Here is a 16,678-nt window from a genome sequence, read left to right on the forward strand (position 1 = left end):
AAATTAGGTAATTTACTTGGTCAATAGTTTATGTACTCTACTCTCCCTCCAAATCTCTCCAATTTGGGGGAATTAAAAATGGGGGGCTAGAGGGAGTTGAAACCCCTCCAAACCCCTCCTCCTCCTTCCTTAAAAAACTTCCAAACAAGGTAATTAGATTACTCTCCCTCCCTCTACTTTACTCCCCCTCCTTTTTTAAACATCCAAACAGGCCATTAATCTGCCCACGATCTCGATCGAATGAATTGCATTTTGCTCGAGTGAATTGTCTTTCACTTGAGCAAACCATTCAATAAATCTGAAAACCCTCAAATAGAGGGAAAAATTCAAGACCTGCAAATCTGACTTAGCACGATACAATGGATTGGAGTTTAACGGGTTCGTGTCATAAGAAAGTTTATTTGTTACATATAAACTCACAAGCTCATGTAAATTGCATTTTGGATCCCTTTAAATATCAAAATCCATTCATATAAGTCAAAAGGGATATTTTGACAGGAAAAAAAAAAAAAAAGGGCTTTAAAAAATAGTTTACTTTCGTGCAAAATGTAAAATTTTAACAAATAGATGTGGTTTAATGAAGTTTTGTAAAATCTTCTTTTGACTGAAATAGTGTTTCTGTTTCACATTCACAAAAGATTTACAGTGATAAAGATTCACCCAGAAAATAAAGTTACACAGCGGATTTATTGAATAATCTGTAATTACCACAAAAAAATTAAAAATTAAGGGCATTTCTGAAATATATGGAATAGATTTGGACGAGATTTTGTGTCCTGAATCCTCATACTTTTAACTCCTAATCATGTCTTACTAATTGAGCTCTACAACATAATTAAAAATCTAATTTTTGATATATTATTTAGATTATCGCATGGTTCCAAACTTCCAATATCATGAATTGCAATGTGCTTTTTTCAATAGTAAAAAGTTATAAACTAAGTGGTCAGTTTTCTCTTGAGATCGTTAGAAACCAAAATCAGGTCTATTATAGGTTAATCTTATATTCTCCTTTTTCTTTTATTGGGAAAAAAAAAATACTACCCGTATAGTGAACCAGCTAATAAGAGGAGCATGATTTGATGTCATCTTCCTTTAATGTTAATGATTATATAATATTAACATTTCTTCATGGATGCCAGAGGTCTCATGGGAGAAGGAAGTGGATGCCTCATAAGTTTCACATGGTTGTTAAAGCAAGACAGATTAGATCATAAACTTGACAAGCTCTGAGTAATTACTGCTTAGATTGAGACTAACAAGTAAAACTGTAAAACCTAATAACAGTAGGGTAACAAGTGACTTCAAAAGAATGATATTCCATAGGAAATCAAATTACTTTCTGCAAGCCAATCAAGAAGGTTTAAATTCCAGATCCACTTAGGAGAGTAGGAAAACAATTGCCAAATATGATCACTTTCAACCTTTGAAAAGTTCCAATCAGAACTTGTGCATAGGAACTTAATGCCGTTCAAATTTACAAAACTGAAAGGAAGAAACGACCTGTATCTACAAAATGTAGTTTCAAAAGCTCAAGCCAGTTCTTCAACCAAAAAATATGAAAAGCTGAGAAGGGAGAAGAACATCACCACCATAGTGATGACATATTCCAACAGTCCAGCACCTATGTGGGTTATCCGGTAAGCAAACATCTAACATATATACAGCCAAGGTAGTGACACCCATTGAAAGATTCGAGATATTCAAATATTATGGTACTTACGGAAAATTGTTTGAGGCTTAAAGCTTCTAGCCTCCTAGTCATGCACTGAACTACGATTAAGATTTCAGTACCCTCTCAATGGCAGCCACATAGAACTCCTTTGGCATGGTACCTACCACAGAGTCACGTTTCTCCCCATCCTTAAACAGTAAAACCACAGGTACAGCCTTAATTTCATAGTCCTCAGCAATCTCTGAGTCATTATCAGTGTTGAGCACAAAGCATTTAAGTCTCCCAGAATACTCTGCTGAAATCTCATCAATCACCCGGTGGACCATCCTGCAAGGGCCACACCAACTCGCATAAAATTCAACAAGGACAGGGATTTCACTCTTCAGAATTGACTTCTCCCACGATTCTTTTGTAACTGGAGCTGCACATATTAACATAATATTGTCAGGAGGGACATCCAATGTTTTAATCTTTGTGTCTCATTAGTCTCACTTACATTTCAGAAATAAAGCTATTCTAAGTAATAGAAGCAGTATACCAAACCATAGATGTGTCAAGGCAGCATGTATCATTGCCTTGAGTACACATTCTATATTGCAGGCGGAAAACACTCAAAGCAGAGAGATATATTTCTCACTCTCAAAAATGTCATACCTTATGTGAGTGGAAATTTTTTTGGCAAATCATGATCTAATCTAACACATTTGTTGAGGAATTATATAAGATGCAGAAAAAATCAATGATCCCATCACCCTCAGTTGCTGTTCTTCAGTTACCAAAAAGGTTGCTATTCTTCCTTTGTTCTCCCAAATGCATTCAGATCTCACCCAAGGAATCCAAATTCAGAATTCAAACAGATAAAATATACCAGAGTTTAACAAATGACAGAAAAATAAAGTGAGGAAATCTATAGGAAAAAGAAATAAGAAAACTGGGAAATCCATTTCAAGAGAGATACTAATTAACATTTTTTTGATGAGTAATAGATTCATTGAAAACACACAAACGGGCACAACCCTAATACACAGGAAATATACAAGAGAAATACCAGAGTTATGATTGAAAATTAAAACGATCAATCGACTCAAACAATTAACATATGAAGGAAGTACATCCACAATAGGGAGCAATAATTTTATGGATTGAAGACCCAAAGGAAAATTCTCACCAATATCTTGTCTGGAAGAAAGAATTCAACAAGAATTATTACTTTATTTCTAATGGAGACAGATATGAGAAAACAGGGACAAAACCAAAAACAAATATTGTTCATCTTTATAAATAAATATAAATGAGAGAGAGAGAGAGAGATCCACACCAATCCAATACCATTGACTACCTGAACCATTTTCTTGATAATGAAAAAGGAAACCAGATCAAACATGCATTAGCTAATACATGCAACATCATTCCACCTTATAAATTGTAGATTTGAAAATCTAGCATGTAATAATCCATTACTTTTTTAAGTTATTAGGATAGTGTCATATGGAGTTCCAAAAGATAACTACAAGTGTTACATGAAAATGAAGTTAAATTGAAAATCTAACATCCAAATATCCAATGACTGATGAAATCAAAAATGTAAACTGACAGCGGTCATCCTATTTCTGTATCTAAGAAATCTCCAATAAAGGCATCCTGATTTAATAAACCATTACTTGCATTACTTGCATTACTTGATCACCTTGCCATATATACATTAGCTGTATCACAAGCAAAAATTATATCGCTTTTTTTCCCCTGAGATTGAATCCACCATCCACAAACAATTGGGCCAACAAATAGGACACAATATACAGTTTAAAAATCACATTTTCACAAACTGCTATATTTGTAAAAATTTCCTATAAAATTGAATCAATTATTCTCATTAAACCTTTTATTTATTTATTTATTTTATGATGTGGAACCTCACCAAGGCAGGGCCCTTTGGACCCATCCCTTAGGAAGTAAACCACGGATACACGCCCCACCCGCTAGAACCATATCAGGTAATCCAAGGGAACTCTTAGTGGGGATCAAACCCAGGATGTCTTGGGTCTACAAACCATCTTAAGCTTCCAACTACTAGGCTGTACCCTGATTGGTCCTTTTAATCTTTTATGTTCATAGTTCTAATTAAAAGTTTGGCAACATGTCATTTTAAGCCCTACTTGTGTGACTTCAAGAGAAGCATTTTGAGAATTTTATTATCAATTTGCTACGTATAGATTCACATTACTTCATTTATTCATTACAAGACAATCAAATCCAAGGAAAATGATCCTCTACGTTTCAAATCCTGTCCATTTGATCCATTTCATGGCCCAGATTAGATTTCCCTGATCAAAAAGCATACAGTCGGTCACGTCATTGATGTGTCAATCTATACATTGTTAGAAGCAGAAAATAAAATCCGAACCATGAAATGGACGGAATGAACTGTGGATCATGTACTCAAATCCAAAGGCAGTATAAAAGCAGTATAAAAACGCACCTTCCAAATATCCATTCGCAACTCTTTCGATTCAAGGCAGTTTAATCTTGATCTATTCGTTTCAATTTTCTTTCTTATTGGCAAGAAACACATGCACAAGGCGGATCTTGAACCCTAAACTACTAATCCTCCAATCTGTTCCTACTAGAGAAAGAACTCCGAGCTCATTGCCCTAATTTCTTGCTAAATTTTAATTTCAATCTACAACTTTACGATTTCGATTCAGTTACCAATGATCATGACACACGATTATACAGCAAGAAAGATGAAAAGAAAGAAAAGATTACAACTATGACTTTTTGTAATCAAAGGTTTCATAGCAGCAGAGAAATGCAATATGATCTACAAGTTTCTCTTACTTTTTTTTTTTTGTTTTCTCGGAAACCAAACAGAGAGTAGTAACTAATATTCACATGCATAATCATAAATCAAAGGCAACAAAAATGGTTGAATCAGAGAGAGAGAGAGAGAGTACCTTTGGATTCGCGCGAGCAGAGAAGCTTGAGAGGGAGATGAGGAGATGGAGATGGAACCCTAGGGAAGGTGCGGGAATGGAAAGGGAATGAGGCGGGTCGGGTCGGGTTGAGAATGGTCCGAGAGGGAGAGAAAACGAAAGGGCATTGAAGAGCGCGTGGGAGAGGGAGAGAGAGAGGAGCCGAAACTGAAAGAGAAGGAGAGGAAGCCATAGGCATTTGATTGGGCACCAAACACAACACAAAGTAAGCGAAGTTGTTGTTATTGTTGTTGTAGGAAGAATGAATGAGAGACAGAGAGAGAGAGAGAGAAGAGAGAGAGAAGACAAATGGTGTGCGCTGCTCGGGTGCGATTTGAGTCTGATTGATTTGTATGACCAGAAATTGAAAAAAAAAAAAGATACACAGAGAGAGAGAGAGAGTGTGGCGGTGCACTTTTTTATTTTCTGTTTGGGTTTCTATGATCTGGTGAGGGTGATTGATTGAATAAACGGACGAAATGGGGTTTACATATATAGTGGGTAGGTAGGTAGGTGGAGTGGGGGAGTTAACGAGTTGTTACTGCAGTTTGGAGTGGGAGTGGTACAGTTAAAAAAAGATATTAACTGAGAAATCAGAGGACACGCCCGGTGGGACTCGAACCCACAATCGCCTGATTAGAAGTCAGACGCCTTATCCATTAGGCCACGGGCGCTTCTTGGTCCAAATCAGTTATTATTAACCATTTACCTTTAGATCTATCAATCAAATGAGATTATGAAGGCCAATTGGACATTTGGGGTGGTTGATGTTGAAGCGCGGTAGCCAAAATTGATCATGGTGGAGCTGAGTAGCCATTTGGTGAAGAGTGGATTGAGGGCGTCGATCTTGGCTTATGGATGGCTAGTCTTTAATCGTGGGGGCATTCGATCCAATAAATGAAATCCTAACTTTTATTTATTTATTTTTTTTTAATTAAAAAAAAAACAGTGTAAATAAATAATATTTAATAACAGAAAGTAGACTTCTTGTAAAAAGTATGAAATAGAAGAAACATAATAAATGAAAAAAAAAATTAAGTTAAATTATTGAAACTTAAGAAATAGTAGACAACTAGACACTTATCTTCCACTTTTAGTATTATATATGGTAGAATATGGCTTGAATTAGGAGTTTGATTCCTTGTTAGATTTGGATAATGATGAAATTTTATTCCTTTTGGGTTACTGTTGTTTGAAGTTATCAAACTCTATTAGAAGTCTTATCTACTACTTGATTGGAAATTCTTTTTGGAATAGGAGTGATTCTCCTTTTGTGTGTGGAAAGAAGTATAGTTCTTCTTGGTTTTGGATATACTAGCCAACTCAAGTCTTCTATATAAACATAGTGTTGCTACGAAAAATTAGAGAGAAAGAGATGAGAGGGTGTGAGAGAAAGAGGCTCTTTCTTGGTTTGGTTCTTTGATATTTGTGGGTTTCAATTTGGAATAGTGAGAGAGGTTTGTTGCTGCTTAGTTTCGGTTCTGCAGTTTGGAGATTTGTTCTTTCTTGGGCTGTTGTAACTTTTGGATTTGATTTGTGGCTCTCTTTAGTTTGTGCACAATTCATATTTGGTATTTGTGAACATTTGGTTCTTTGTTTTGTATTTGTGAGAGAGAGCTATTTGGGTGTATTTGAGATTTGGGTTTCTAAGAGTGCCTCTACACCAATTTATATTATCCCAAATTTGATATAATGAAATTCATTCAGTGTCACTCGTGGATGTAAGCTATTACTGAGTCACGTAAATCTTGGTGTTTTGTATCTATTTTCTTTTGGATTAATTTTCTTCAATCCTATTGATTAGTTTTGAGATTTTTCTCAAGCCTAAAATATTTTCACAATTAATTTTGATAATTTGAGCTTCCACTATTTTACAACAGATATAAATTCGGATTGGACTATCAATCCCAAATTCTTAGGACCATGTCCTACAATTATTAAAAAACAACTAAGCAAATAAAAATAACACACCCTGAACAACAAGGATAATAAATCCTTTTTGATATATATATATATATATACTAGTTAAAGGCCCGTGTGTTGCACGGTTTTATGTTAAACTTTATAGAATATATATAATTATTATACCAAATAAGTTATTATTAAACAAAAAGAATAAATTGCATTAGTACATCAAATATAAAATGATAGCACCTCAATACAAAATTATCTTCTAAGATGCCAATTGTGCTATAATATCATTTGTAGTTACATATATCAAACTATTTGTAGATGAATTTTATATCTAATGAATCTACAATATAAGTGATTTGCAGTATTGTTAACAATAATATTAATGATTAAAATCTTTAGACAAAGTAACATAAAATTGGCCACTTTTAAAAGATAGAACTATTCGAGAAATAAAACCTTTGTTCTAATTTTTTCCATGCAATGCACAGTTTTATACATAAACTTTAGTGTAAATGAAAAAAAAAAAATTGCAAAGTTCTACATCTAGATTACAAACCTGACCTCAGCAGCACAAAAGAAATATGGCTATAGAATTGATACAGTTCTCTCTCTCTCTCTCTCTCTCTCCACTTGCCTTCTTCTTCTTCTTCTTTTCTTTCCAGTTCTTTCCTTTGGGCTGCTACAGTTCCTTTCTTTAGGCTGCTGCAGGTTTGTGATTTGTAATGTAAAAAGTAAAATCTAAGAGCATTCGCAACAACTCGGTTATAATCTTCTAAAATAAATGTACAGTACAAAATTTACACATTTTGAGCAAAAAAACACCCACATCAATGGGTGTAAAAATATGTAAATCTATGTATATATTTCCACGAGCTACAGTACCCGTGTATATTTACACGGGTACTGTAACTTGTGTATACATTAAAATAATATTATCAACTACCCAGCGCGCCAGAATAACCACCAACCACCAAACCCAGCGCCACCACCAACCACCGCACAGAGAATTAGACCAAAATCAACAGAAAATTAAACCAAAAATAACAGAAAATTAAACCAAAACTCACCGGTAAACCCAACCCAAAAGTAATACAACCCCACCGGAAAACCCAGCCCAAACCATACTCAACGAAAAACTCACGTGAAATGCCCAACGGAGCCGGATTTGCTACCAGTGCTGCCGTCGGATCCGCCAGATCTTCCATTGTTGTCGTATGTTGGGGGTGGGAGGCGAAGGATTGGTGGTGGAGGAAGAGAGGGAGGGGTGAAGGAAAGAGGGACGGAGAGCTGGATCGCCAGAGGGAGGCCGAATCGGTGGAGGACTCGGCGGCGAGCTGGATTGACAGAGAGCTGGATCGCTAGAGGGAAGCCGAATCGGTGGAGGACTCAACGGCGAGCTGGATCGACGAAGAGCTGGATCGGTTTCAGCGAATGGGTTTTGCGATTTGGAAGAGGAAGGCAGAGAGATGGGTGTAGAGAGAGAGAGTAAGAAATCAGAAAATGAGTGAAAACAGAGTGAGAGAGCGCGTATTTAAGAGGGGGTTGTTAGAAAGAAATAATAAAAAAATAGAGTATAATTAATATTTTATTAAAATATCTTGTAAAATAAATGGATTGATGTGGGTGTTTTGTAAAAGTGAATGTGTAAAATAAAAAAAGTAAGTTTTTAGTATAAAAATAAATGTGTAAAATAGGCATACTGATGTTAATGCTCTAATAAAACTTCTATGGCTAGACTCGGCAAGAAAAGTAAGACAACCCCGAGCCTTGAAACTCCTTACCCCTGTGCAGCACTGTGCCCCTGGCGGGCTGACCACTTTCCCAATTCTCACTATTTCCCAAGTAGATTATTTTACTTTTCTTTTGTTTTCTTTTGTTTTTCCTTATAATATATTATTTGTTATTATAATAATTAGTATATTATCTACCGTAGTACATTATAAAGTACTTGATTAAAATATACTACTATATTAACATATATTTAGTAGTTGTTTATTATATCTAATACTACTTATTAACATTTTCTTAATCTGCATATTGATTATTAAATTGTCTTGTACATTATTATTTTAGATTTTATATACCAAAAAAAAAATTATACATAACTTCTCAAAAATAAATTCTTAACTCCGTCATTGCGTCAATAGAAGCTACGTTAACTAATAAGTGATCAAAGCAAGTTTTAGAGTAATATACCTCAGCCATGATATGACTCCAAACCTCAGTTTTAGCAAGCTGGACAACCCATGAGATTGTTATTGCATCAGCTTGGAGAGGCAGGGAGTAGGGGTTTTGCAGCTTGGCCAACACCTTAATCACTTCACCTATGATCTGAAAGAGCAGCATCAACATTTACCTTTGCCCAATTACGCGGGGGGGTGGGGGGCAAACTAATGGAGCGTACTGAGCAGTTGGGGCAGCTAAGATCAAAAACTCCAGACACTTGTGATTAATATACTGAAAAAAGAAAGGGATAATTTGTATGAAAATGATAAGGTTACTATAAAAATTTTACAAGCTGATTTAATAATGAATGTGATTTATGCTACTTCAATAATTAATAAATAAATATCTAAATTACCTTACTATAATTGATGATACATCATACATCACTTCAACAAAAATATAATTCCCAACTCTCGTGCATCAGCCTCAATATTTTGTCCCGCCCTTGATTTAGAAAATTCTTTGACTCTTGGATATGTATTAGACAAGACCACGCCTCAGACACATCTACATGCGTGTTCCCAACATGTCCAGCCAAAAAATATTATTTTTTTCAAGAATTATTTCACTAACTTTTAACTTAACTTAATTTTTTGTTTAATATTTTTTTAATGTCAAAAATTATAAGATTTGGTTATTAATAAACGATGGTCATGTCATATTTGAAGGGTTAGACTTTTTTAAAATAATTAAATTCTAAACATTACTTAATAGTCATGGACTCTTTTTATTATCTATTATTGTTCTTAAATTGATATCATATTAACAATATATGAAAAGTAAATGCTTAACAATATATAAAACATATACATACAATTTTTTTAATAATTAATTAATATACACATCCCGTTGCACACGTGTTATATCTAAATTTTCCAAAAATTGTCATATCGCCATGTTGTACCCATACTGATGTTAACTTTGTTACACAACCATAACCATCTTTGCATCTACCTTTCAAAAACACAATAAAACACACCAAAAGTAGAATATGTTAACTTTGTTACACAACCATAACCATCTTTGCATCTACCTTTCAAAAACACAATAAAACACACCAAAAGTAGAATCTCTCTCTCTCTCTCTCTCTCTCTCTCTCTCTCTCTCTCACAGTGGAGTCACTTGATGACCGAGGGGGGCCTTGGCCCCCCCAAAATTTTTGAAAAATAATAAAAAAAAAAATTTTGGAAATATCCTAAATAATTTGAAAATTTTTTGAATAACCTTATCATTTTGGCCCGCCATACCTGATAATATACATATATATTTAAGAAAATCTAAAAATATACATAATTTTCATTTAAATAAAATACAATCCATAAATACATATGTCAAAAAAAAAAAAAACAATTGTTAAATATTCAGCATCTTTAAAATGAATACATAGGTATTTTAACAATTACCTCAACAAATAAAAGAGTAAAAAATTATAATTTTCATCTTAACACATCTAGGGCTTACTTGTACACATCAGTAGAAAAATTGAAAAGTCGAAAACTTTGTTGATTTGCTGCACCACCAAGCCCCCCACACAATTGTAGAAACATTTTGCCTCACACAGATGACTCTCTCTCTCACTCTTTCTGTCTCCATTGGCGACTTGGCATTTGCTTTCTTCTTCTTTTTTCCCTCCCTCCCACTGCTGCTTTAGTTTGTTTAAAAGTAAAAGTTTTGTACTGTGTGACTAAACTAGACAAGAAAAAGAGTGAAATATTGAAACTTCCGTGTTGCGGGCCCTTCATCCCCTAACTATGCAATGCTTTATGCCCCTAGCTAGAGAAATTATTATTTACACTAGGAGGACTGCTGATATGATCTTCCCTGACTAATGAGATGATATCATCTATGCAAATGTATGTATGAGCTTCCTAATTAGCACAAAGTGGACTCTAATTCTATCCTTTAAACTTTTTTTTTTTTTTAATGGGACGTTTAAAATTTTTATAAGAAAAAAAAACCTAATTTTACCAAATTGTTTTTTTCCCTTAAGAGAAGTCTATATTTATCCAAAGAAGAGATTGATATATATTATTAGATTATTAAGTTTTTGTGTTCATCAAAATCTTTCCTTATTTTTAGCACTATGTGTCCAATATTGTTAGGTTTACTTGAGTGTCCAATATCCACTTAGAAATTATAGGAGGAGAAAAATTATATATATTTTTTCTTAAAATCTAAAAATCTAAGAAAATTTCTGCAATTTGGTGAAGCCATTTGGCGCAACAACGGCGTCTAAGCCCAACTTTTATTATATATAATATGATATATGATAATTAAAAGAGTCATATTAGCAATTTTTATTGCCACAAATCAAGGGCAATGCAACCTTAATTCTTCAATTAAAGCATTCAAATCAGAGTAGGATGATACTCCTTCAACGGTCCTCCAGCTGAATGGTTTCTGGCAGTTGCTTCCTTGTCAACTTTATCTTCCCTGGAAAATTAGGAATGACAAAAGTTTCAAAATCATATGAAACTTTCTTGTGAGGTTCATATTGTCCTATAGCATGGGCTGCAGCCATAGAGAATAAACTGGTCCCCTCGAAAACAAGCCTAGGAATACCAAATTTAGCTGCAACATCAGTTGCCCATGGAAAGAACATGTCAGCAACAAGGCAACTAGGTTGGTACTCTTGTAGTGGTTGCTCTAGTAGTTGTTGGAGCATCTTAGCGGCTTTGATAAATTTGTGAGCCATTTCCAGGGAAGTCACTAAGTCAATATTCTCACATCCTTCAGGCAGGCCAGCCTCGATAGCCGGGAACTTGATGATTTGGATATCAATGTTGATGCCATGAGTTTTGGAGAATAATGGCACGTTGCGAGTAGTGACAATCGTTGCCTTAACACCTCAAGCCGCGAATAGCTTGGCCATGTCCATAATTGGTATCAGGTGGCCATGGCCCATGAAAGGGAAGAAGAATATGTGAAGCTGAAGACTTTTGTTACCCATAGCGGAACAAGCGAAACTAGAGAGGTTACTAGGTTAGGCTATATTTTTCAGATTTGGAATGAGAAATTTGGTAGAATGAACCTTGTTTATTGTAGCCCATGCACATGGACTTGAGAAAGATACTTTTGCATAATATTCTTCTTTAGGTTGTAATAAATGACACATGGTAAATTGTAATTGATGAAACATAAAGTAAAACACAAAAAATAATAAAAATGATTTGTATTCGTAATATTACATATCCTATATATAATTTTATATCCATGTAAACTTTTTTATTCCTTCTAATAATGATAGTAAATCAACATCACATGATGCACATGGATCAATTAGTTTTACCCAAATACCTACTGTTAAATTTAAGTGTAAATTTGGGAATAACTAATCAAGTTTTTTGTTTAAATTTTTTTACAAAAAGTGTGCTAAAGTATACTTGTGTTTTGAAATTTTTTGAAAAAGTAAGAAAATGAGGGAAAGAGTGAGGATTTAAAAAGTTGTACATCATATACTATATAATAAAAGTTGTGCTTAGTAGTCATGGTTGCGCCAAATGATTTCACCAAATTACAACAATATTTTGGATAAAAACAATTTTTTGAATAGAGATAACAGCTTATTTATTCTTGTTAATTTCTTTAGATAAAATAACAATAGTGTTCTAACAAAATATGCAGCATGCATATAAGTTTCAATTGATAGAGACAACAACTTATTTGTTATTATCAAATTTCAACTAATAGAGACAACAACTTATTTGTTCTTATCAATTTCTTTAGATAAAGTAACAATAAATGTTTTAACAAAACATGCAACATGCATTTTAGATAAAATAATAATAAATGTTTTAACAAAAAATTCAACATGCATCTAAGTTTCAATTTATAGAGATTTCTTTAAATAAAGTAACAATAAATATTTTAACAAAACATGCAACACGCATCTAAGTTCAAAATTTTAATTCCTACACCAACTAAAAATCTATTATTAAAATTTCAAAACTTATATATATTAACCAATGGTTTTTCCTTAGAATCTACCTTGCACCCCACGTTTTTGTTTATTTATTATTCATTGTTTTTATTTTTTCTAGTTGCAACTTATGCATATGTATTTGTATTGGGAGGATATACATGTTGTATAGATTCATAGGAGTTGATACATTTATATGACTCTCTTTCTCTCTCTAGAACAATTTCTTTTCTTTATAAACAACTACCCTTATTAATTATTAAATTATTTTTTTTATTAATTGTTAGGATATATTTCCTTAAATTAAGGGATAAAATTAACAATAGTTTAATTTACATAAAACTTTATCATTTAAATTTTAACAAATTAAAATTCTATTCAAACTAAAAGTCTAGTATAATTTTTTCGGGAACTTGATGATCTGGATATCAACGTTGGTGCCGCGAGTTTTGGAGAATGTAGGCACGTTGCGAGGAGTAGTGACAATCGTTGCCTTCACACCTCGCTCTGCGAATAGCTTGGCCATGTCCATCGTTGGTATCAGGTGGCCATGGGCCATCAAAGGGAAGAAGAATATGTGAAGCTGACGACTTTTGCTACCCATATCACCTGGAACAAGCGGAAATAGAGAGGTTATTAGGCTAGGCTATATTTTGCAGTGTTGGTATGAGAAATTTGTTAGACATGAACATATATAGACATAGTACATTATAGACTATGGAGCCCTATTGCTGAACTTTGGGCGCTAAGAGATGGTCTCATAATATGTAACAATCTTAATATTCAGTCCCTTGTTGTTGAGATGGATGCTTCTATGATTATTAATATGCTTTGTAATGACAATGCTTGGTCTAGATCCTTATCTCCTTTAGTTGATGATTGCAGAATTCTTCTCAACAAGATCCCACAGTACAGAGTTCAACACTGCTACAGGGAAGCGAATAGATGTGCCGATGCTTTGGCGAAGATGGGAGCAAATCACTGTATAGATTTTGTTTATTTTGATAATCCCCCTTCGTCTATTTTGAATCAAATTAGGCAGAATGCCTTAGAAACTCTGTATTGTAGGCGTAGCACTAGCTGTGCTGCTATGCCTTAGTTTCTTTTCTTTTTCTGTATTCCACCTTACAAAAAAAAAAAAAAAAAAAGTACATTATAGACTATAGTAGCCCACAGGGGGACCGGAATACTTTGGAATATACTTCTTTGCGGTGTTAAATGCGACGCTCTCATTTCAGTGTCCACAAGTTGTTGCGCGTATTAGGCTAGGCTATTACTTTTCAGCGTCAGTATGAGAAATTTGAGAAAATAGTTTTTTGAAAAAAAATAAATAAATACTAAAATGCATGTTTTTATTAACTTTCGAAAATTAGAAATGCATTTTGCATATTTTTTATTTCCTTCACAGATTGAGTTTTGAGCACAGTTTTTATTTTATGTCCATTTTAAATTGCCAAACAAGTTTTTTAATTTCAAAAATAAAAAATTGTTTTTGAAAAGAAAAACTGTTTTCAAACTTATCCTAATATCCTTCTTTGGTGGTAATAAAGAAATGCAATGATTATTATTATTATTATTATTTTGGTAAACGAAATGCAATGATTTTCATTTCTCAGTCACTAGTATAATAGTACTGCTCGTTCTTGTGCACTCCAATAATGTCCTGTATAATAGTATATATAATTTATATCCAAGTAAACTTTTTTATTCCTACTAATAATGGTAGTGAACCAACAACACATGATTCATTTAAAAAAAAAAAAAAATCACACGATTCACATGGACTGATTAAGAAGGTAGTTGTACCCAAATACATCAAATGGACTGAAAAAAGGTTTAATATATTACAAATATTACTGCCGAATTTATTTAAATTATATGCATGTCAATAACATAATAAATAAAAACATTAAAATTATTATTTTGTGAATAATATTAGTAAAAATTATGTAATAAAATTTATAATATCTTTAACATTTTTTTATAAAAAGTATAGATCACTGCTGCATATATAACGTTCAACAGGCGAGCTACCAGAGGAGCTTCTTGTGAGTGAACGAAGAAGATCATAATTAACAACCGCAAGTCTAATATTAGAAATCTATGTCAACAGCTTTGATCTTGTGATGACTAGTGATCCACATGCATGTTGCTTTAACCACGCATTGGAGGCAACTGAGGTGTCACTCACACTGTCATACCTAACTCTTTAAAAGTCTTTAAATAAAAAATTCTCTCTCATAATTAGATATTTGTAGAGATCTGAAGGGAATTCTAGCCTTTTGTCCCCCTTCTTCTCCTCCTTTTATTTTTTATTTTTTATTTTTTATTTTATTTTATTTATTTTATTTTATTATTATTATTTTTTTTTTAATTTAGCAATATGTATTTGTTTTGAAACTATTTAGGTTCATTTCTTTTGAAACTCGATTTTAATAAAATTGAGTTTTAATGTAAAACTCAATTGGTTTAAAATCGAGTTATGCCAAATGAAACTTTAAAAAAATAAATAAATAGAAATAAAAATTTGTGGAACTCAAGCTCATGGAGCTCGAGTTTCATTCAAGGTACTTGAGTTCCATGAACTCGAGTACCTTGATTTGAGTTCCAATTTTTTTTTTTTTTTTAAAGTTTGATCACCCAATACTCGATTTTCTACAAATCGAGTTTTACATTAAAACTCAATTTTGAGAAAATCGAGTTTCAAAATAGGGACATAAACTTAAATAGTTTCAAAACATGGACATATTGCTAATATTTTTAAAAAAGAAGGGCAAAATGCTAGAATCCCCAAGATCTGAATACTCTTATTTATATAAAATTGAATTAAATTACCTTACTCTATATATATATATATATATATCACTTCATAAGGCTAGTAAGCATTAGCATCAACCTCATCATTTCAACAAATATATATAGCTTAAAGTCCCAAACTCTCGTGCATCAACCTCAATATTTTGTCCCACTTGTTAGCAAGTCCCACACTTGATTTAGAAAATGATTTGACTCTCGAACACTTCAGAATGGGTCATGTGTTCACTGTCCATGTCAAACACGTATTGAACAGGAACACGCTTTGGTCACTTCTACATGCGTGTCCAACCAAAAAATATTAATTTTTTTAGGAATTATTTTACTAAATTTTAAATTTAATTCTTTATTTAATATTTTTTTAATGTTAAAATTTATAAGATTTGATTATAAATAAATGGTGGTCAATTTTTTTTTAGAGAAACAAATGATGGTACTGTTAGTATTTGATGGGTTTGAAATTTTCTAATTAATTGTATTATAAACATCACTTAATAATCATAGAGTCACTTTATTATCCATTATTTTTCTTAAATTTATATATGTTTAACAATATATGAAAAATAAATTCTTAAGAATATATAAAACACATAAATAAAAATATGTCTAATAATTAATGTGGGGAGTAAAAGCCCAACTTTATATATTGGGCCTAGGGCCCTACTTGAAGATTACTGTGTGTCCGAAGAGAAGAAAGTGGTTGAGAAGGAATCTATGTGGAAGAGATATACCTGGAAATGAACGAGGAATATAGTCCGAAGAGAGCACCAGTGATCTGAAGAGTTCATCCTCCTCGGATTCAAGAAGTCTCGATCAAGCAAGTATTTGGAAAGTTCGAGTAATCTTCCTAACGACTTCAATGAGAAGGATAAGTTTAGGGCATACTTGGAGATGATAAGAACGGAGAAATATCTAAAAGAAAAAGCTGCTACCACTATGTTTAATGCACTGCAGCAACTTTTCTAGCCGCATTTATGTAGAGAAGACCCCTGAACAGTGTAATCTCAACTACCACCACTCACGGAAAGCTAAAGAAGGTACTTGACATGACATATACTTAAGTGGATACGTAAATGACGAACAAGTGGACGATGGAAATGATGGGGAAAGATGCTATATAAAGGGAAGAGGCCTCTAATAATGGGGGATCGGAAAAAA

At 33.1% G+C, this 16,678-nt stretch overlaps 1 protein-coding gene and 1 non-coding gene across 2 annotated transcripts; both read right to left on the reverse strand.

The window, feature by feature from the left end:
- Positions 1–1,389: 1,389 nt before the first annotated feature.
- On the reverse strand, positions 1,390–5,120 carry LOC112025009 (thioredoxin M3, chloroplastic). Its single transcript, XM_024057667.2, has 2 exons — positions 4,630–5,120; positions 1,390–2,096 (listed from the first exon to the last, which is right to left on the reverse strand). Exons 1-2 carry the CDS (start codon positions 4,844–4,846, stop codon positions 1,780–1,782), a joined length of 534 nt encoding a protein of 177 aa, XP_023913435.1. The 5' UTR covers positions 4,847–5,120; the 3' UTR covers positions 1,390–1,779.
- A 128-nt stretch (positions 5,121–5,248) lies between these two features.
- Positions 5,249–5,321, reverse strand: TRNAR-UCU (transfer RNA arginine (anticodon UCU)). Its single transcript has one exon. It is a non-coding gene; the product is annotated as a tRNA-Arg (tRNA).
- Positions 5,322–16,678: the final 11,357 nt, after the last annotated feature.

The sequence above is a fragment of the Quercus suber genome, unplaced genomic scaffold (assembly GCF_002906115.3).
Source record: "Quercus suber isolate HL8 unplaced genomic scaffold, Cork oak 2.0 scaffold_85, whole genome shotgun sequence".
Taxonomy (NCBI): domain Eukaryota; kingdom Viridiplantae; phylum Streptophyta; class Magnoliopsida; order Fagales; family Fagaceae; genus Quercus; species Quercus suber.